At 43.1% G+C, this 22,220-nt stretch overlaps 1 protein-coding gene across 7 annotated transcripts in view; it reads right to left on the reverse strand.

The window, feature by feature from the left end:
- Positions 1–22,220, reverse strand: part of LOC309450982 (protein unc-13 homolog B) — a 225,342-nt gene that overhangs the window by 46,712 nt on the left and 156,410 nt on the right. For all 7 annotated transcript variants that reach the window (XM_082074279.1, XM_082074280.1, XM_082074278.1 and 4 more), the window contains 9 exons: positions 16,747–16,916; positions 15,802–15,917; positions 13,775–13,938; positions 11,395–11,545; positions 10,346–10,414; positions 7,480–7,569; positions 6,114–6,248; positions 5,167–5,300; positions 4,131–4,216 (listed from right to left, as the gene is read on the reverse strand). In XM_082074279.1, coding sequence (XP_081930405.1) covers positions 4,131–4,216; positions 5,167–5,300; positions 6,114–6,248; positions 7,480–7,569; positions 10,346–10,414; positions 11,395–11,545; positions 13,775–13,938; positions 15,802–15,917; positions 16,747–16,916 — 1,115 coding nt within the window. The remainder of the gene's footprint in view (positions 1–4,130; positions 4,217–5,166; positions 5,301–6,113; positions 6,249–7,479; positions 7,570–10,345; positions 10,415–11,394; positions 11,546–13,774; positions 13,939–15,801; positions 15,918–16,746; positions 16,917–22,220) is intronic.

The following is a 22,220-nucleotide window of genomic DNA, read 5'->3' on the forward strand; positions in this document are numbered from 1 at the left end:
TCTATTTTTCAGGCAGAGAAAAGGACTTCCACCACACCCTTAAAGCATGTTTTTATTTTTCTTGATCGTCAACCTACTTTTCATGTGTTAACATTTAGCAAATAATGCTGAATTTCTGCGAAGAAACTCTGATAGGTACTGAGGCTGTTGAAGCGTTAACACTTAGATGGCTGGCATCTGTGTGTGCACCCGACACCACTTCCCTTATTAGAAGTGAGAATGTAGCAGAATGATTTATTTCAATACTGCCCATGAAGTCTACTCAGTCTCTCTTTCTATGAGACATGCTTCCAATTTGCAACTCTCCTAATGCTGATGTGTCCAAAATAAGATGAACCATTGCTGTCAAGGATGACATTGACTTTCTATTACTGTCTTTTAATGTCTTCCTTGTAAAAGAAGAGTGAGTCCTCTTTCCTCAGGGTGTTCGTGTTTTCCGAGTCACGCAAGTTTCACAGAGGATGAGAAAACTAGTAACTCCAGTTACCAGAGGGCTCACAAGGAGGTTACCCAGCTGCTGAGCACTGGTCAGTGTCCCAGAGGTGGAGTTAACTGTATGACTTGGAAAAATCATCCTCTAAGCACAGTGACTCCTGGGTAGCATGATCTTGCCAGCCAAGCCCGGGCCACACAACAGGTCTGTCTGATCTGTTCTACTCTTGGGTTGATGGGCAACAAGGGAAACGTCTCAATGCCTTGTCTGGTAATGCTTTTGCCAGTGAGTTGGGAAAGGACAGGTCTGCTGTTCTGGCATCCTGAGCTGTCACTGCTCTGGGAGAAAACAAAACAAACGGGGTAGATCCCGAGGCATCTGCTGTGTCTCAGAAGCTGAGTCTCCTTAGGGAAGGCGAAGGCATAAGGCAGGTCTGCAGCGCACTTGCCTTCCAGAAGTCACACACACTGCTGCCTTGACTGTTGCTATCAGCTGCTGAATGTACTTTAAATAGAAAAACAGGTGTTTCATCTTTATGACTTGAACATGTCACACATTAGCAATCTACCCCTTCGGAAGGAACTTCTGGTTCTGAAGGCCCTAAGCACTGTATTGTAGGTATAAATTACCCTTTATACATTGTCTTGCACAGGGTGCACGGTGCAGAGGGGGGTAAGCTCCAGCTGGGAGAGGCACGGTTAGCTGCCACCGGAGGGGAAAAAGGAAAACAACTGATGCAGCCAGGCACTGCTCTCCAACTCGGAGAAGCCGCCTCTCACCTGAGCTTCCCAGCTCTCTCTGCAGCTTAATGCCTGGGACACAGCAAAGGGGCTCTCACCCACAACTGTTCAGTGTATCGGGTACTGTCAGAAAACAACTGGAGTGACTAGTCAGAGCAGAAGTCTCCTAAGCAGCACATACCCTCCGTTTCTGCAGGAGTAGCAGTATGGTCTTCCACATCTTCTTTGCAGATCTGCTCACCATCGGCACAGAGCTACAGGACACTAAAGCTAATACCAGCAACTACATCCAAAGTGATAGAACTAGAGGCAGTAGATGGAAGTCTTTACAAATATAAACTCTACTAAGGAACATGAACTTACCACTTGGTGAGGTGAATGAGCTCATGTTATCTAGAACTTAGGAAAAGAACATAAGGGAAAACACCACAAAGAAAGTTAGGAGTAAATCTTATATTCTTGAGTTTATGTGCACATATCTCCACTAAACAGATTAGCTTTTGTTGCAGAGGACTCCTGAGGCACACGTCTTAGAGCACACCAGACATGCACCCAGGGATTACTCTACAAACTGGCAAAGACAGGAACACAAAACTCTTTGTGTAGTTAAACTGGTAGAGAAATCAGCAACTGAAACCGAGAAATGTCAGAAACAAGAGCTGAGGATGGCAAATCTAATCATCTTTCACATCACTTAATCTGTTTCCTTTAATCCCTTTTTTCCTCTCATTTAAAAAAAAATGCAGTGAGCTAATCCAATCATCTATATTTAAAATACATGTGGTAAGGCCTCTAAATGAACTATTGTAGAACTTGTTACAAGGTTATCTTCATAAGTTTCTGGAGAGCAAAGCAGTGAAGGATCACACTTGCCTCAAAAAGAATTTTGCACCCTGTGAGCTTCTTGAATACATATTTGGAAGAGAAAAACACCAAAACAAATGCTGCCATTGTTCAGTCTTCCTGCAGAACTTGCACAGCTAGAGTATATACACATGTACCATGCAGTTTTTCAGCTTTTGTTCAAAATGAAAGCCCTTCCTGGTCCATCAGCTGCCTTTGTATCAACTTTTCACACCAAGAAACGATTTGAAGAGGGATATTCTTTCAGCAAGTATTTGCTGTGCACTGATGAACTCGCAGGTGGAAACATTACACTGATCCTTGCCTTCAGAAGTGACCAGAAGGATGTCAGGAAAAGCCAAAATAAGCCCACATTCAGCAGGGAAGAAGGAGGCAGAGGGGACACGGTATGAGATGTAAACAGAGAAAACCTGGGAGGCAAAGTTAAGATGGGCAGTGGCAATCAAATAGAGCCATGTGAAACAGGAAAAAAAAAAAAAAAAAAAAAAAAGAAATCAAAGTCGCATCCCTTTTGACAGTCAAATTCACTCAGACAATCAGTAACCTTTCTGCAGCTGCATTTTGGATGCAACAGGAAAAGGGAATCTTAGGAAAGTCAGTAACTGTGCCTAGAGAGATCCAGTTCTAATGGCTGCTGGGAAAGGAGGAAGATATGGCACTTTCAACACATGGAAGAGCAACCTGCATTATAACTTCCTGAGGGTGAGTGCACAGGGGTAAATAAGGACAAAATGGAAAGGGGATCCAGAAAGGATGCATGAGGAAACAGTTTCTAGGGAAAGTGAACGTGAAGTTATCACAGATGCATGAGCAAGTAGTGACAGTCACTGTAACAGACACTATAACACAGTTAGTAGGTCTTAGCCCTTCTTCCCAGTGTCTGTTCTTATATCAGCATGACCTGACAAGACAAAGTCACTGTGGGGTACAAGCATATATAAAAAGTTCCCAACACAGAAGGGAGAACATTTAATCCAGACCTGCAGCTCACTGAATTCAAGCCCTGAGCTGGCAAAGGGTGTCGCCCCACAGCGCAGTCGCTACCCCCGTCATGTTGACAGAGACTGAGAAAGAGAGGGAGTCGATACTCTTCGCTTACAGAACAACCCCACAGACTGTTCCCGAAAAACAAAATGCAGGAAACTCCCTGAGCTGGCAGCAGGTTTTTTCCTAGCAGTCTGAAGTTAGAGACTAACAGGCTGTCACTCTTACAAGCAAGCTTAGATCAAACCAGGGGCAAATGGATTAAACAGAGCTTTGTGAGCAAACAAAACCAGTAACCTGACTTTCTTCTGGAATATGAACACAGCTAGCATGCTGTGGGCAGCACAGGCACTTCTGTTTTGTCACAATATCACCTTACAGATGATCATAAAGCCTGATCCTGCAAAATACTGGGAAAACAACTGCTACTGCAGAGCTGGTGGGAGCCGTATGCTCTCTGAACCTTGTAAGAAGCTGGTAACATTGTGCAAATGAATTTATAGAACTAAAATCAAGTTCAGAAACTGTAATCAACCATCAGAAGAGTACTTCAAGTAGCAGAATTCCTTTCTGGGAGTTCGTTGGACTCTGCATACCTAACTCATTTTCAGAAACAGTAAAATTTCTCCTTTACTAGAAGTCAGGTGGAATTATCCAAAGATTAATTCAAAATGAAGATGTCTCCAGCAGGATTTGTTCTAACACCATGTTTCTACCAATGACTTAGGCTGTCTATGCTGAATTATCCAGGGAACTAGCTGTATAACCCAGAGTCCATTTACTTCTCCAGCCCTTTCTACCACTGTACACTGCAGAAAGAAGGTGGTGCTGATCTAAGCCACGGCATCCTCGGGCCAAAGTGAGCACCTAATTTCAAACCACCTGGGATGAAAAACAGCTTGCAATGCAGGCTGACACACAGGTCTAGAGCTCACACACATCTCAGCCTCAAATTTTAGCCATAAGGCAGCTCTTCACAAACAAAACACTAGAAATCCCTACTCCAAACAGTGGTGCGACTAATGCGCTCAAGCTTCATTTGTACCAAATGGACGGAGAATCAAGAAATCATAAACAAGTCAGCTAGCAGTAGTGAGGAATTCTCTTACCTTCCATGGCATATTTCATATCCTGGGCAAAGAGACTCCACATCACCTCGGCGCTGATCTTCCCAACAGCAAGCTCCTGAGGAAACCTGAGGGGACATGTGGGAAAGGTTTTGGCATGTATCAGGGCAAGGGACCCTTCTTTATTCAGCACTGAGCTAAACTACAAGCTTAAAAGCTCAACATCACAGACACTTCCTTCACCTAGATAAATGGCCAGGTGGAAACTGGAGATCTTGGACTGGACTCTGTGGCACAGATTAAATAACCTGAAAACAATACTGGTGTTGAGACTGGTTTTAAAGTTGAAAAGCCAGGTCTGGATGGCTCTCTTAGAAGAGATGCATACAATAATTCTTGGAATGTGATCTCTATGCCTTTGCACCTTTTTCGCTTTTCTTGTCCATATTTCTTTCTTTTTTTTTCCTAGAGTTACTAGGCTGACTGGTGAACACTAGTCAGGTGTCCCTGCCATGTTGCATCAATAATCACTAGGGCACAACCCAGCTCTTTATGTATAACACCTTGTCAGATATCTTCCTCTCTCCTGCCCTGTGGGAATGTTGCAGGAGTATCCACCAGCTAAACAGACTGGTTTCAGGTTCCTTTCCAACACTGTGCCAATCCCACCCAATGCAATCTCCCAGTGCTACACTGAACACCGTGATCCTAAATCACAGCGCCAGGCATTGTCACCACGGCACTGCTGTGTGCGTTAATGTGCATCCCAGAACTGCTCAACATCAGAAGAAACCAAAAGAACTCTCACCCCATTTTCAGGTGCCTCCCTGAGTTCAGGATTGTAATAATCAGGGTGTTTGTGCTCGAACGCCATCGTAACAGAACCTTTTGAAACTCTTCCATCCCAATCAAAAAGAGTTATTTATATAGACAGAGACAGATAAGACAGAAAGACAGACAGACAAGATAAGTACTTCTATAAATACACAAGTGACAGAAGAGATAGAAAGCAGTTTAACAAATGAAGCAGAGCACACACAGACTAGCATTAGCTATGCAGGACATGGAGGATTCTTACTGATTCAGGACTGGGGTATAAGAATTCTTATCCTCTTCTATGATGGAAACTATCAAAGTGATGAGCTTGGGCCAGAAGTCCAGGTTCCTGATGCTGGGGCCTTGTTCCTCGGGAGGAAGGTCCTGATTTTTGTTCTGGAAAGGAAGCCATTGGAAAACCAGTGTAAACTTCAAGGGGAAAGAAAAAGCTGACAAATGCAGATCACCATGCAAACACCAAACATTAATTACTTGTGGACCCTTTCTTCTGAAGAGCTTAAAATAATTTATGTTTGCTGGTAACTTGCAAAACACAGTAGCGTGCCAAACCATGTTGCCTACCAGTGTCCTCAAACCCAGATAATCTCTGTTTTATCTTTTACCATGCCAAGAGCAGGACAGGCTCCAGGAGAGCTGCTGAGACATCATTTGCTCTAAGCTTGTTCCAAATACTTAATTTTTAGGCACTTGGGTTGATGACTATATCCATGTTGACACATGGTGTGTGCATTACTGCAGAGTGGCCAGCAGAGTTCTCATGGATTTGGAAGCAGTTTGCTTCCAGAGGTACTTCCGAAGCCCAGTGCAGGACAGTGGGTGAGAGAAAACAAGATAAAATTTCACTGCTTGAGGTTTATCTATGTTAAAGACCATTTTCTTGATCGGTCTGCATTTGCTCTAATTGGATTTTGTTCAGTCAAAGCTGCATCAAACCTTCCCTTCACAAATAACCACTCGTGAAATAAAATAGCTGAGGCTGGCAAAACGAATCATAATTAGTTAGTGTAAAACAATTATCATCCTCCACTTACTAATTAGTGCTCATTAATTGGTTACAAGTTTTTTGCATTCAGAAGATAGCAAGTCACATAATTTTGTTTGTGTTGGCTTTTTATATCAATTAGTGTTCTTGTTATTATCTTAAGAAAATCAGAAACTTGGATTTCTGCATGCTTATCAGCCACTCACAGGATCTGTCTGGTACTCGCGACTGTACAGCTCATGACAGTTGTTGAAAATGTACTCGTAGGTGGAGTTGAGACAAGCTTTCACACAGTCCTTCACTACCTGGCTGGCGCGGGGAGGACTCTGCAGCTCTTGGACCTGGCAAGGAGATAACAAAGAGTCAAACAAGGCACGGTTCATAAATCAAAGAACAAGGTGACGGGCTTTGGGAACTACCCAGGACTTGGTGGATCTGCCCTCAGCAACTTGTGAATTTTTTTGAGGATTCATAAGCGCCAAGGAAGATTCTTCAGAATAAATAAATCATGTGGCTTGATACATGTATAATCTGAGCAAAGCACACTCCATTTCTGCTATTTTTTTAGGATTTTGCTATAAAGCCAGCAAGCAAACTTTCAACCATCGGAAGAAGATGCAGCGGACTAGTGGAGAACACTATATCTGATCTGGAAAGTATTGGTGAAGACCAAATACTGACATGCCTTTAAATACAATAACTTTCTTTAAGGACATCTTTCTTCACAAGCTTTACTGAATTTTAAAGCAGACCAGAATCCTTGGGGACGTGCCAACTGGTACATATTCTCCTCTTGCAACAACAGCTCTTTTCATTATTCCATTGTTGTGGAGTTACAGATTTACAAGCATCACCCTGCGAATAAAACTACAACCTGAGAAAATGTTGATACTGCCACTACATCTAAACTTTTTGGAGTATTTCTATAAAGCAAACCCTCAATACTGACATATGAGCACTTTCAAAATAAAGTTCTATGACATAATTTACCCAAGGGCTTCAGAGTAAAATTTCCTAAAAATATTTCAAATTAAAGACCTGTTTTCTTTTTGATAAGATAAAAATCACTAAGTGGTGTGTGCTAGCCTATAACAGTATTTTAAAAGCAGTTTAGGAACAAAGATCAGGAACTAAAATTAATTTATTTGCACATTGATAGAACAATAAACTTAACTGCAGAACCAGCTCATAGCATTCTTGGATCTCTACTAAGAGATACTACCCCGTTTCAGTATCTTACCCTCCAAGAAATAAATTTTAAAATATTTGCTAGATAAAAGATGGTGAAGAGATGTTACAGGTTGATAAATATTGTAGACAAGTTTCTAGGAAAACCTTCTTAATGTTATTTAAAAAAGTGAATTATCTTCCTAAAACCCCAGGCTTTCATCTTCATGATGCAAAATACAGTGAAGTAGAGATAAAATGTGGATGTTTATCACATGGTCAGCAGGTGATCTCTATTTTCCTTAAGGGCCTATAAGCACAATGACATGAAACAATGTTTTGAAAATGGGAATCCAACTTCGGCGGCAAAAACTGCACAGGCCCCATTCCCGCTCATAACACTACCTTCATCCTGAAAAAAGTGATGCTGGTCAGCAAATCCACCGTAGACTTCAGGTCCTGCAGCCGTTCGCGGCTGCTGGCTGGGAAGTTATTCTGTCGACAAAAAAGGGAAATCCTGTTGGAAAGCACAGCCAGATCCATGCAAGGCTTCAAGCATGTGCTAAATAAGGAAAGTGTCTTGGAAACATTTCCTGCTCGAGAAGCTTGTACCAGTCAAAACAATGCTCAATAAATAAGACCCTTTTGCTGGAGCAGCTTATCTGTTTGCTTAATTAAACAGCTTCTCATATGAATGTAAAGTTTGAGGATGCCAGGAGACTGACAGCCCTTGGTGGCAGGAGATCACTCCTTGGCTGCAGAAGGAGCAGGTGGGGAGCAACATCCTGGCCACCATCAGCCCTGGCCCCCTGCCCCAGGTTGCTTCCATGTGCCCTTTCCTTTCTGCAATCGCTGCTCGGATTTTGGCTTCACACCAAGAGGTGTGGGATATTAGTGACCTCTCCAGAGCAACAAACCGGACTGAGAAGGGAAAACGAGCACTTTTCACTGTAAGGAGTCATCAGAACCACTCGGTCCCCTGTAAGATCCAATCTGTCAACATAAGCATTTATCCTTCAGAGCCTCCTTTGTTATGAGGCATTTATTTTACCTACTGTGCCCACCACCCTGCTGTCCATAGCTATAGCTTTCCCTTGCACTCTCTGGGTTCCACTGAAATTAGAAGTATCATTGTCCCTTTCAGATACGGTACATGTGTGTGTGTGTGTGTGTACATTTATGTATATATTTGTATGTATTAAAATATATATGCTGAACTCAGCAAGCTTTGTTTCTTGCAAGAGACTGTTCCCTTTCTGACCCCAGGCACTGTGCCCTTTCCTTCCTCTGTCCTTTAACAGCATTCAGGCTCCTCAGTGTGCTCTTATATTTAAGTTGATGTGACTGGCTTGGCTGCAAGTAAATTACCAAAGGCAATCTTCATCTGGATAGTCTCTTCATATTTGCACATTCTAAAATTATTAAAAAGATGAAGGTAAAAAGATCTTACTTTTTACTGAGGACTTGCAGAAAAATACGCTGTCTCTCAGCAGCAATTGAGTACTGCTGCAGCTCAGCTACCGACTACAAATGATTTAATGCTCTTCACAGTAATTTGTAGATGCTCATTCCCAGACAACTCTCCTTTTAAAGTTAAACTGTCCACAAACGGACTCTCTGGGACTCGGGGTATTAACCGAAATCAAAGATTTCCGTGTGTCATTTCAAACACAAACCACTGGATGAATGAGACTGAATCCATGTTCTTGATTAAGAATAATAATCAGGAAAAGATAAACATTATCTGTGTTGAAATCCAACCTCCTGTACGCTTATGTCAGCTAGTGACCAGCCAACAAAAGGAACAACCAACATACATACAGAAAAACTGCACTTGCTTACAAAACGTTTTTCAAAATACTTTTTCAGAGAGTGACTTGGAGCTGCTCTTGAGGGCTCCACCGCTCCCCTCCTCACCCGCCACCCTGCCCTGGAAGGAACATGCATTTTCATTCTGACAAATCCACACTGCTGGTTCTTCATTGTTTTAAGTGTTTACAAATAGCTCGATTAAATTTGGGGAGGGGAGAGGCTTAATCTGGGTAATTAAGGTTGTAAATTGCCATCTCCCATCTTGAAAGTTGGAAACTAACACCTTTTTCTTCCAGAACTTAACTTGCCTTTCAGAGGTCTTAAAATAATCACTAAGAGTTCTCAAATTGCTTCAGCCATTTACCTAAATAGACTATCAATTAGATAACATCTATATTATTTACACTGCACAAGACTTTCCTGGTCCTTTACAGCAGATCTTGTCCAAGGTTTAGTTGCATTAGCTGCCAGAAAGCAGCTCTTATTGAAGACCAAGCAAACAAAAAAGGCATCACCACTGTGGCTTCCCATTGCTAGGTGTTGATAATTTTCTCCCTACTACTAAGTGTAACAGTGCTCTCTTCAGACCTTCTCTTACTACTAATGTAACTTTAGAACAGCTCTTTACACAACATTCCTTTTATCTTCTGCTGCACTTTGCCCCTTGTTCTTTTTGTTGGCTTCTTGATGCACTTCTCCTCTTAGTCTGCTCGTGTTTCCCTCCTCTCTTTGTTTTACTGTGTTTCAGACAAATGCATTACCCAGAAGAGGATCTACTTTTAAATAAAAGAAATAATAATAAAAAACCAAAGCTCACATTTTGCCACCATTTTAATTTTTTTCAATGAATTAGTCACTAATTAAAATAATATAGCAAGGAATTTAAAAAAAAAGTCAAGTCATATGGTAAGACTATGTTGACACTGGAGAAGCAAAGAGAGAAACCAGAGGGCTGATACCAACATTTGAAACTCATCTCTTCCCAAAGTGCTGAGGAGGCGGGGATCTCAACCTCAGAGCACATCCTGTATGTCCAGAGTCAGGGATTCAAGTTTGCCAGACCTAAGGTAGCAATGTGGCTGCAGGTCCTCTAAAAGATTTCTGTCTTACTAGTGGGGAACAAGACTGTTTTCTCTTTGTAGATGATACCTGAAGCAGCTGATAAGAATAATTCAAATGAATTAATCCAATCCAACCCGCATTTCTGGGAGAGTATCAGAGATGAGCATAGCTCACAATCCTTACATTATTTCAGATGTCTAGAGGAAGTTACAACGGAAGAAAAAGACACAGTTTAAGTTCTATCCACAAGAAAAACAACCAGCAACAAACTTGTATGAAAATTCCATCAGACACAAACTACCTAGAAGATTAGAAACGTAAGAAGAATACAAATGGTGTCTTTCCCCTCTGAATGCCCACCAGAATGCCTGAAATTATTCTGTTTATTCCCACTCACCCTGTACATTGAGAGATCAATCCGAAGTGAATTGTGAAGCTGGTCCAGAAGCTTCACAAATCGTTCTTTCTGTGGAGCAGAGAACACCAAAAAATATCACATATTGTCACTGCCCAATCAATATTCAGAGTAAGCAGGATATCAGGGAATTAGTGTCAGATCTCAAGAGAGCAGGAGGAAGCAATATGGATGCATTGCATTGTACAAACAGTATTTTCTTTTGATACTTGGATTTACTCTTATACTGTAATTATTTCTGAAGTCTATGTAAGATAAGAAGTGTCAGAAAAATACTCTGTTATCACTCTGATACAGAGGCAGAACAAAAACCCCACTGATTTCTAGTCTGCAATTTGCACCAAACTTACATTTAAGAGAAAATATTTATTCAGAGATGAGTAAAGGAACAGGCAGAAAAGGGTCTAATTCAGAACAATGACACAGCTCCAAGGTTTTATCTATTAGTTCAGTGACAAGAATTACAGGCTTCTCGTGACTATCTTCTCGAGGTCAGGCCTCCGCTGGGTTCTGGTTTGGCATTGTGAACACCTCCTCATTCAATCTATATATTCTCAGTCTGACGAGAAGCACGAGCTTTTCCAAACACTTTTCCAGCACATGCAACTCCGCCACACGTTATGCAAAAAACATTCAAAGCATTAGGGGGATAGACTTTTTTTTTTTTCTTAAAGCAGTTGCTGGTTTTAAAAACAAAGTTCTGAAACTATCAGATCACACGGTATATTTTATCAACAGCATCACCACGCAGAGTTTAATATTATTTGCTCATTTCCATACCATCTGTGCTTCAGTGCAATTTGATCACGAAGAGTAAACAGTGTAATGCATTACACTGATTAATATCTAAAATGTGTGATGATGACAACAATAAAATCGTGCTCTTTGTCTAGTCTAGAAGAACTCTGCAGCTTCCAGCTCCTCACAGATTTAATGTTCCTTCAGCAGAGCATGTTATTTATTGAAAGGCAGAAGCGCCACAGGCAAATTACAGGAGTCAAATTGTAAAATCACCAAACAGAGAAACATACCCCAAAATTGGAGGCTGCAAAGCGGTCCGAAGCAGACACATTTGTGGAGGCAGTTGTGTGCGCATAATAAGCATTGATATTGGCAAGTAAGGTGCTCATCACAGCTGGCACACCTGGGCACATGTATTTAGAAGAGAGACATGCAAAGTGCCTGCAAAAGGACAGTTGTGTAAGTCATTCTGGTCTCTTTTGTGTAGTGCAACTTGGCTATATCTTGAATAGTCCCCTTACTCTAGCTGGCACCATGAACTGGTGAAAGTGATGTTTTCTCCCTCTCTGTAAATCTCCAGCATCGTAGAGGTGGGGGTTTTTTGTCTGTGGTTTGGTCTTTTTCCCCAGAAAGATGACATCTAGACAACAGATACACTCTAAACAAAAGAAATCACTCCACGACAGCCCTTTCCAATTCACAAAATAGCTTCTCAACTATTGCCAACAGCTTGTGACCCTGGTGATACCCTTTGTCCTAATGCCAATTCCTAGAACCAAGCCTGACACAAGGAAACATATGTAATTTGCTGCCACTTGAGGTAGCCACACGTTGTGAGGTGACATGAGGCAGCAGCGACTGCAAATCACTCAATAACAGCAAGATCACAAATTGGCATTTCTGTGCTGCACCGACACGTGATTCCTTAAGGCGAACCCTCCAGCCTGCACTGTGCATGCTCATCTGCATTCTCCCATTTAACTGCTCTCATTAAAGCACAAGGAACCCTCCTTCAGGAAATCTCAAAATTATGCCAGAAGCATCCGGGCTTGTGAAATGGCTAAACAATCAAAGAAAATTTGTTAGACATACGGGGAAAAAAAGTTGGAGCTTAAGAGGTCTGATAACATGGTACATTGCAAGTAAAGCTCATTCTAACAGACAGGAGAACTGGGCCATTTTCAGATAGTCCTTCATGCAGGAATCCTCACTGAGCTCCCAAACTAAATTTGGGCAATGTTTTCTACATGTAGCATTGTCTCTAAGGGACTCATCACAGACATTAGCATCAGTGCTAGTTAACCTAAAAATTATTATAACAAAACAAAAGTTCAGTGATAGAATTTTGTGGAAATTCACAAGTATTTCAGACAAACACGATACTGATGCCTGAATGATGTTAACTTGCTTGCTACGTGCTATCTATGCACCAATCAGTCATTGAGGCACTTGGTAAATACAGACACATAAAATGGCTTTGTTTAGCTTGAAGAAGAGAAGGCACAGGGATTTAATCAATGTCTTGACTACTTAGCAGAGAGGGGAGACTTAGTGAGAAGACTGAGCCAGGCCAAAATCCTTTCAGAGGGAAAATTAAAAGATAAGCAGCAATATGTAGCAGTTACAGCACAGGAAATTCACAGCAGGATTTTCCAATTCGGATTTCAACCAGGAATTTCTTTCTCAGAGTAATACAGCCTGAGGACAGGAGCCCAGGGAGGTCGTTGATCTCCACCCTTGGAAATCTTCAAACTGAGAGAGGCCCTGAGGAGTCTGGTTCAACTTCCAAGTTAGCCCCGCTATAAGCAGGGACTAGAGCCCCAGATGTACCTTCTGATTCTTCTCCAATTTTGCTTAAATCAACAAGCAGGAAAGATGCTTGCGAGGTGACATAAATAGAGATCAGTCCAAGGACCCAGGCCCCAAAACCTTCAGCTTCCCACATGAAAAAGTTCACTTTTATTTGCTATATTTAACATTACATTTGAAATAAGAAATGATCTAAGCATAGCACTACTAGTCTTTAAGACGCTAATCCCAAATCCAAGTCAAAGTAGAGTGACAAGGAAAATGCGCTTTGAAGATGAAGAACTGCATGAGCCTGGCTCCAAAGAGGACAAATCAGTGGCTCCATTACTCAAACTTCCTATAAAAGCCCTCAGTAGCACATGGGAAATTAATAACTTCAAAGGACTGTATCAATTGCCACAACAGACATGTAGGACAAACACTTCCATAAAACCTCACCTCTTTCTTGCATGATCAGAAATCTTCCGTGGGATCTTTGAACAATATCTTTTTAACAGAAGAATGCTCAAATAGATACTGTGGAGTCTTAAAACAGAAATGGCTCAGCTATCAATAATAAAATATGGTCAGTTACACTACCAAAGTTGGTGTCATTCCTTATAATTGGTTTTTAAGGTGCTCACACAAACTGTTCAGATGGATGCTTAATTCCAGCACTTTGTCAGACATTAATTTTTAGACTTTGAGGAAACCAGTGATTCAGAGGCAAGCAGTCTCTTCCCGCTCACAGTAAAGCCCATAAAGAGCAATGTCACTGCCAAATCTTCCATTACCAACACATTTCATCTTCTAAATATTAACAGTCACATCAATTAGTTACACCAATTATCAGCACTCAAGACAAAAGGAAATGCATCTTACGTCATGGCCTGGTATATCGATTCAATGCCGTAACGCATTGCAAATTCATCCACGATTTCTTGAGCTGTCTCATCAAAATACACCTTCCAGGCATCATCTCCTTTGGCATCAGGAATCTTCACCACCCCATTCCCTTGCACGTCTGTGAGATGGTGAAAGAGGTTCTGAAATACAAAATAGGAATGAAATTATATGTGAGGCTGCTGAAGCCTCCAAGTGAGTTTCATGAAGAGCCTGGAACTACCGAGAAGACACTAACACAAGTTTCTTTGCTCTCCCTTCCTCTTTCTTGCCTCCTACCCACTACATATTTCTCTGCTTTTACCTTCTTCCCAAGTGCTCCTAGCTTAATTTTTCACATGTATACCTACAACTTTACCCAGCAGACACTGTGAATGATGCAGAGGAGTGCTCCAATGCAGTGAAACCACAGACTGATTAGTTTCCTGAAAACTACACATTTCTGCCCTCAGAATTAAATGCCTTAATATGGACAAGCCGTTTAATCTAGCTGACGTAACAGCCCCATATCAGATTTTTAATTATTATTATACAGCTGAACAGCCCAAACAGACTCTTTTTCTTCTGGGAAAGATACATCCTTAAGACCACCCCTAACAATTCGACACTTATTATTATTAATCATAACCTTTCACTTTATCTAACACTGTAAAGGCTTTCAGCTACCATTGCTCTGCAGAAATTGCACATTCACTACAGTGGGTTTCTCAGTAAACCTCAAATTCACATCACTTACAGATTCCAGCCTTTCAGACAGCCAGCTCCCTGTAGTAAGTGATGCAAAAGTCTAATGATCTCATTAGGAGCTAGAATACCCTGCTTCACATTCCTATTTTTCCTGATTGAATTATTCTAGCTGTAAATCATATTTATTTTAGGATACACAAATGAAAGAAGGTGATACTTAAAAACTGACATATTTGCAAAAAAGAAGGGCAGCAAGTGATCATGCATGTTCAGAAGGAAAGCAAACCAAAAGAGCTTATCAAAGAGAAGCCATCACTGAATTAAAAAACCAAATATATGTTGAAGCACACAACACGGCCTTCTAAAAGCAGCCTACTGATGTTTTTCTAAGCTCTGTGTCTGTCTGTTTCCTCGTAAGGCCAGAAGACAGCACAGGGATCATCTAGCTCAGTATCTGGATAAATATGTTGTTCCCGTAGCTGAACACTCCTCTGAGATACATCTGTCTTTCTGTTCTAACCTGTACCATAGCTGAACATTATTCTGTGATACATCTTTCTTTTTTAATCTGAATTTGCTTAAACCTTACTGGACCTCATCATATTCTTGTATGTCAGGTGAAAGGAGCTCTGACTACTCTTCCTTATTCAGGCACTTAGAGGCTGACCCTACTGTCTGCCTTCTCTGACTGACAGACTGGGCACCACACATCTCTTCGAGACAGAGTTTTCCCTTTAATCTTTCTTACAAGTCATCTCTGGATTTCTCCCAACTTCTGCATCACTGCCTGCCCAGTTTAGTGCACCCTGAGACATGTCAGTACCCAGTAACTGGAAAATCTTCCACTCCTCAGTGCTTGTTCATAGTTATACACCAGTGCAGGACCACAGAAGAATTTACAACATCAACATCTGCATCACTCAACAGCCAGAGTCAAAGCCCTCCCCAGATCAGAATTTCTCATAAAGCATTTTAGTTTGCCTTCTCCAAAGAAAGACATACTGAAAACATCGCTCAAGGAAATTCAGAGGTTTCTGCACGTTAAACCCATGGGGGACTCTGAGTTAAACCAACGTGTGATCCCTGTCGGACAGCAGCACAGCTGTGACAGAGGGACAGAGTGAGCCAGCCAGCCCTCACCACAAGGGAGACAGCCTAAAACCTTCTTTGCCTTCCTGACAAATGTTTCCAGGCCTGCAGAGCAGGGAAAAGAAAGCTCATCTGGGGAGAGGAACATTTCAAGGAAATAAAGGTCAGAAATCTGCTTTTTCAAGAGACAGAAGTGACACCGTGATGACAGAGCTGAACCCACTTCTTACCTCATGAAGGCAAGTGTACTGAATATGATATGGAGCCACCTTCTCTTCGCCTTTGATCTCCACGCTGATTTGCAGGCGAATAGCCCCAGACACTGCGGACTTATCTGTTCGCTTCTCTAGAAGGAAAAATCATCAGCAGTTACATGCATTTTTCATGTTCAGAGCACAGCCATCTTGGGGCAAAGAGATTGGAAAAGAAACTGCTGGAGGCTCAAGCTGAGCTTGTGATCAGAGTCACCATGGAGTAAACTTCAGACCTTTTCCTTTCAAAATTTTGAAAGACTGACTGTATGCCAATCTGTCTGACAGCAAATGCGCTACAGGGTCCCTCAACCTGGATTCAGTCAGCTGAACTAGAACCTGCAAGGACAGATCCCTTTTTTGCAAACAGGTCTGACTGATGTAGAATTTGCTCCTGACTTCACTACAGCTCTGAGCTCCTGGGAATTGCTGGTTGTCCCTGTCAAGACCTGCTAGGATTATTACTATGCCTGTCAACTCAGCAGTAGCAGTACTTGTCAGTACTTTCTACAACATTCTATTTTGACCACTTGAAAAGGTCTCAAAAAATTCCCAGCCCAATGCAGGTCAACTTGCAGGTCTTGGAGGCTGGTAAAACACTTGTGTCAGCACAAAGAGGCGCACAGGAGAGAAAACATGTTTCCAGCACAGCTGGAATCCAAGCCTTCTCCAAGCATTTACTCATTGTACATTCCAGTGCCTGACAGGGAGAATCCATCACCCTTCTGACACATTACACTCCTCATTTTCATTTTAACTCGGATCAAAGCCTTGCATCTGCTCCACAGCACCTTAATATGACCCTTGAAATCATGTGGGTTTTTTGCTTTTTCTTTCTTGCAAACTGCCCAGATGCACCCAAGTATTCTCCAGTGTCCCCACACTAACACGTGACATTGTTTCCAATCCCAAAGCCCTTCTCACCAAGGTTGTACCACACATCCATTTCTCCGCTCAGAGTACGGACTTCAATGATTGTCTGCCCCAGGAAATCATCCGACTCGCGTTTCAGCCTCTGCTTGACACGGGACTTGATGTCATCATCTTCATCCCATACTCGCACCTTGATCCGGTCGGAGGAATTATGGCACTCACTGCAAACAACACAAACATCATATTGAAGAGCACATAATGCAGCCAACTTCCATAGGCTATAGGCTTCATGTTCCTCTTGACCCACTTGTCCAACAGTAGAGGGATGCATAAACAAAACCTAAACAAATGCCTATTTATTTAAAAGTGGAGTGTCTGATGGGAACTGTACAACTTCCTGGCACACTCTAAACGCTCTCATGACAGGATAGATGTGTATTTCAGGTGTGTGCTGAAGAACTGCCCTGCCCTGACTGCAACCACCAACGCCACACTTGCTAAGTGGCTGTGACCCCCCTGCTCGTCCTCACTCGCAGCAGCAGCTCCCTGAGCTTGGGAATTCTCTTCACTGTTGTTACATTTGATTTGAAGCCCACAAAAGCCTGGTAATAGCCGCACTGGTAAACTCAGCCCACACACCCCAAAAATGCCGATAAGCACCTCACTGGCTTCTGAGAGCTCTCTCCGTCAATGATCTTCTGTTCAGCTGCAGGTGTTGAAGGCTGCTTGTGTTTAGGCATGTGCAGTATTGAGGACAGCATGGTCAAGGCCTATGACAAACAAACTTTGTGCTGTTTTCAAATGAAAGATAAATAGCTCAGGTGGAGGTAGCTCTCTTATTTCAAGATGGTCACAAAGCAGTAGTGCATTAATGTGCAATACACTATAATCAGATGATACAAATACCACCTGTGTGCGAGAGGAACGGGTGGGATACAGCAGCTACAAAGTTGGTATTTAATTACTAGAATTGATTCTGCCTATTATTCACAGCTCAGACTAATACTGCATGCTCTGGGCAGATCATTAAAGACATTTCTATTTTAAAAAAACCCAGTTTACTGTTCGCTGAATGGGCACCCTAAGGCACAGGCAGAATTTGCAGTCTCCCTCTCTTTTTATGCGTTCATATACCTTTTGTAGACAGGAACAGGCTCCTGGACGTCAGAAGTGGGTACAAGAACCTTATTCTAAGAGCTCTGCTCATTTACAGGGCATGCAATACAATAAAGCAATTTCAATGCTCATACAAGACTGTGACAAGGGTGATTACTCACCATAACCACTACAAATGTCTTCCCTCAAGGAAACGAAACCTACAAAAACAGGCAACTTCTGCTGAAGGCCTGTTTTCCAGGCTTTTTAACATGCTGCATCTGTTGCTAAGCAACAAGGAGAAGGAAGAAATGGGTCAGAAGAGATCTGCTAAGCCTGGTCAATAAAATGTGGCACTGACTGGTATTTGCATTCTCCCTACCAAGAAATCATTTGGGGTCCTATTGCCACCGCTGTGTTCCAGGACTGCTCAACAGCCATCTGTGCAGCTCCTCCTGGCTCTTCCAGCGCAGAAGAACAGATGAGAATTATATGGATAAACTTATAGGCAATTCCAGGCAGTTCTGATCACAGGCAGAGAGCATCGTCGCTCCCTGCCTTTGCTGCGCAATCAAAGCTGTATTTAGAGTTCAGAAGAAAGAAGGTTCAGTGTTTCTCTCCTGCCTTTATTCTCCCCCTCCTCCTCCTCCACTACTTCAGGGATGCCTTCCTTTGACAAAACCATGCAGCAAGCGTTCACAAGTACGTAACGCTTGGACTGCTGCTCTTTGTAGCTCTCAAATTTGTCTGAGATCATTGCCGTATCTACCAGCAACACAGCATAAGCATGTAAAAGAAAGCTTCTGTTCCTGACACTGCACACTAACGTACATCCTGGCAGTAACACAGAAGCTCAGTGTTCAGAAGTGCATGGGTGCCTCAAAACACAGATTGGCACGCAGCGTCATTTACAAAGCACCAGGCAGTTAATTCCTGACTTCTTCACACATCACATTCTGGCACAACAGTTCTTTGTTAGGCCTGGTTTGATCTTGTTTCTTTGCTAGCAACAGTGAGAAACTGCTCTTTCCTTTAGGAAAACATTAGCTGGTTAGATCTAAATCTACCTTAGGTGGTACCACATGGAACATCCCACACTCCTGGAGTGGCTGGCTATCATCCTTAACTCACTAAGTGCTATGGGAAAATTTCCAGTAGCATTTATTATTTTTTAAGTTAACGAAGCTTCTATTTTACTGCACCTTTCTCTGTTGTTTTTCAGAGACTGCTCAATTCGTATTCCTTATGCTGCTCTCATGTCAGAGAGCCTTATCACTCACTCACAGCAGCTGAAAGCCTTGGGCTGGTGGCTTACCCATAAAACATCACCATCTAGGTCTCTTTCAGTGAAGCTAGACAGCTGTGACAATACCAGTTCACCTTCCAGAGAACACCCCAAAACAGAACCATGAATACTGGGGAACTTAGGCTCGCTAACTAACAGGCTTTCTAACTAATGAGAAATAGCTTCCAACCTGTGACAGCATCACGACTCTGTAAGACTCTGCCTAACAAGCTCTGCTGCTAGAAGCTTCCCCCTTCATTAGAATTGTGCCAGATCCTGTATTAAAGATGCCTGCCCCACTTCTTGCTACATTTTTGTGAAGACTGATTTCACTGTGTGCACACATACATCCGCTCGGGCTCCCACAGCTTTCCCAAGAGGCTGAAAAGAATAGAAACACTCTGTGACCCCATTGCAAGGAACAAACTATTGAATGTTTCAGGCCCATTTCAGAGTGCAAGAGACTGGAAACCAGGTTCCCTTTGTAGATAGCTTGGAAATGGTCTCTCTTTTATATCTATATTCTCCTGATGTTTGCAGTGGTGCTGTGTTTATAAAGAACTTACTTTTACACTTCAAGCTACCAAATAAAGTAACATTTTCAGGAAACAGCAAACCAAATCTTTAAGCAAAATGAAAATAAAATAAACTGTGATTTTTTCCTTTTCCCCATGAAGCTTTCCTGCCCGAAGCCAGCGGTTGCAGGAGCAGTGGAAGCAGCAGAGCCTTGTTCTGCTGACTTGCTCTCTGTCCCACCCTCCACCGGCATCTCTTCTGCTCCACTCCCAGTCCCAAAACACCAGTTCCCCACACGTGTCCCCTGTGTGTCAACACTCTGGACTCTTCTCATGCCCAACCAGCAGCTGGGCTGTGGGGAAACACGCCAGCACACGAGGCTGTAGTTAATTCTGATCCGCACACACAGTGGCATGCCCACACACACGCTAATTGGTATATTGGTGGCTAAACAGAACAGGCAACTGCTGAAATTACATTATAGTGCCTCCCACAGTGAAGTTAGTAATTTTGTATCCTTCTAGCTTCAAATTCCACCAAAAAAAAAAAAGTTGTAGAAAGTGACTCTTAGCTTCGAGACCTCTGCCCACCTTTTAAGGCTGGCCTGAATTGGCTCAGATCGTGTCAGAGGTCTGGGATGGAGTACTGCGTGTGCCTCATCTTCTCCAAAAAGTAGAGAGAAAGAAAAGGAGAAGTGTCTAAAAATGACCAGAACATTACTTCTGAGCCAGCAATTCGTACTTTGAAGCTAAAAACTCAACGACATTTTGACCTGTTTAGGAGGCTGGTTGGCAGAGTCCCTTGGGAGGGCAGCTCTGAGGAGTCCAGGAAGGCTGGTGTCTCTTCAAGAAGGAAATCTTAGAAGCACAGGAGCAGGCTGGTCCCATGCGCCAAAAGACAAGCTGGCAGGGAATTAGACCATCCGGGCTGAATAGAGAGCTGCGTCTGGAACTCAGGAATAAAAGGAGCATATATAACCTCTAGAAAAAGGGGCAGGCAACTCAGGAGGACTAGGAGGATGCTGTGAAGTTACACAGGGAGAAAATAAGAAGGGCTGAAGCCCAAGTAGAGCTGAATCTGGCTATTGCTGTAACAGGGAACAAAAAATATGCTTCTACAGATACATCAGCAACAAAGGGAGAGCTAAGAATAATTTCCACCCTCTGGTGGATGTGGGGGAAAACACAGTGACAGAAGATGAGGGAAAGGCTGAGGCACTAAATGCCTTCTTTGCATCAGTCCTTAATACTCAAAAGAGTTGTGCCCCAGGAAACAAGTGCCCTCAAACAGAAGACAGTGATGGGGAGCAGAATGAAGCCCCAATGATCCAAGGGGAAATGGTTAGTGACCTGCTACACCACTTGGACACCCACAAGTCTATGAGGCCAGATGGGATCCACCCAAGGGTGCTGGGGGAGCTGGTGGGTGGAGCTGATCACCAAGCCACTTTCAATTATTTATGAGCAATGTGGCTAACCAGGGAGGTCCCAGTTGACTGGAACTTGGCAAATGTGATGCCCATCTACAAGAAGGGCCAGAAGGAAGATCTCAGGAATTACAGGCGTGTCAGTCTGACCTGGGTGCCAGGGAAGGTCATGGAGCAGATCATCCTCAGTGACGTCACATGGCACATACAAGACAACCAAGCGATCAGGCCCAATTAACGTGGGTTTATGAAAGGCAGATCCTGCTTGACCAACCTGACCTCCTCCTGTAACAACGTGACCCCTCTAGTGATGAGGGAAAGGCTGTGGATGTTGTGTACTTAGACTTCAGCAAAGTCTTTGACACCTTATCCCACAGCTTATCCCTGGAGAAGCTGCAACTCATGGCCTGGATGGGTGTTCTGTGATGGATAAAGAACTGGCTGGAGGGCTGGGACCAAAGAGTTGTGGTGCGCAGAGCCAAATCCAGTTGGCTGCCAGTCATGAGTGGTGTTCCCCAGGGATCAGTATTGGGGCCAGTTCTGTTTAATCTCTTAACCAATGATCTGGATTAGGGGATTGAGTGCACCCTCAGTAAATTTGCAGATGACACCAAACTGGGTGGGAGTGCTGATCTGCTAGAGGGCAGGAAGGGTCTACAGAGGGATCTGGACCAGCTGGATCATTGGGCTGAGGCCAATTGTATGAGGTTCAACAAGGCCAAGTGCCAGGTCCTACCCTTGGGTCACAACAACCCCAGGCAGTGCTACAGGCGGGGGAAGAGTGGCTGGAAAGTGCCTGGGGGAAAAGGACCTGGGGGTTTTGGTTGCCAGTGGCTAAACACCAGTGTGCCCAGGTGTCCGAGAAAGCCAACAGCATCCTAGCTTGTATCAGAACTACTGTGGCCAGCAGGACCAGGGCAGTGATCATTCCCCTGTACTCAGCACTGGTGAGGCCAAACCTTGAATCCTGTGTTCAGTTTTGGGCCCCTCACTACAGGAAAGACATTGAGGTGCTGGAGAGAGTTCAGAGAAGGGAACAGAGCTGGTGAGGGGTCTGGAGCACAAGTCTGATGAGGAACAGCTGAGGGAACTGGGGCTGTTCATCCTGGAGAAAAGGAGGCTGAGGGGAGACCTCATCACTCACTACAACTCCCTGAAAGGAGGTTGTAGCATGGAGGGGGTTGGTCTCTTCTGCCCATTAGC

Source organism: Streptopelia decaocto (genome assembly GCF_964273445.1).
Source record: "Streptopelia decaocto genome assembly, chromosome: Z".
NCBI lineage: Eukaryota > Metazoa > Chordata > Aves > Columbiformes > Columbidae > Streptopelia > Streptopelia decaocto.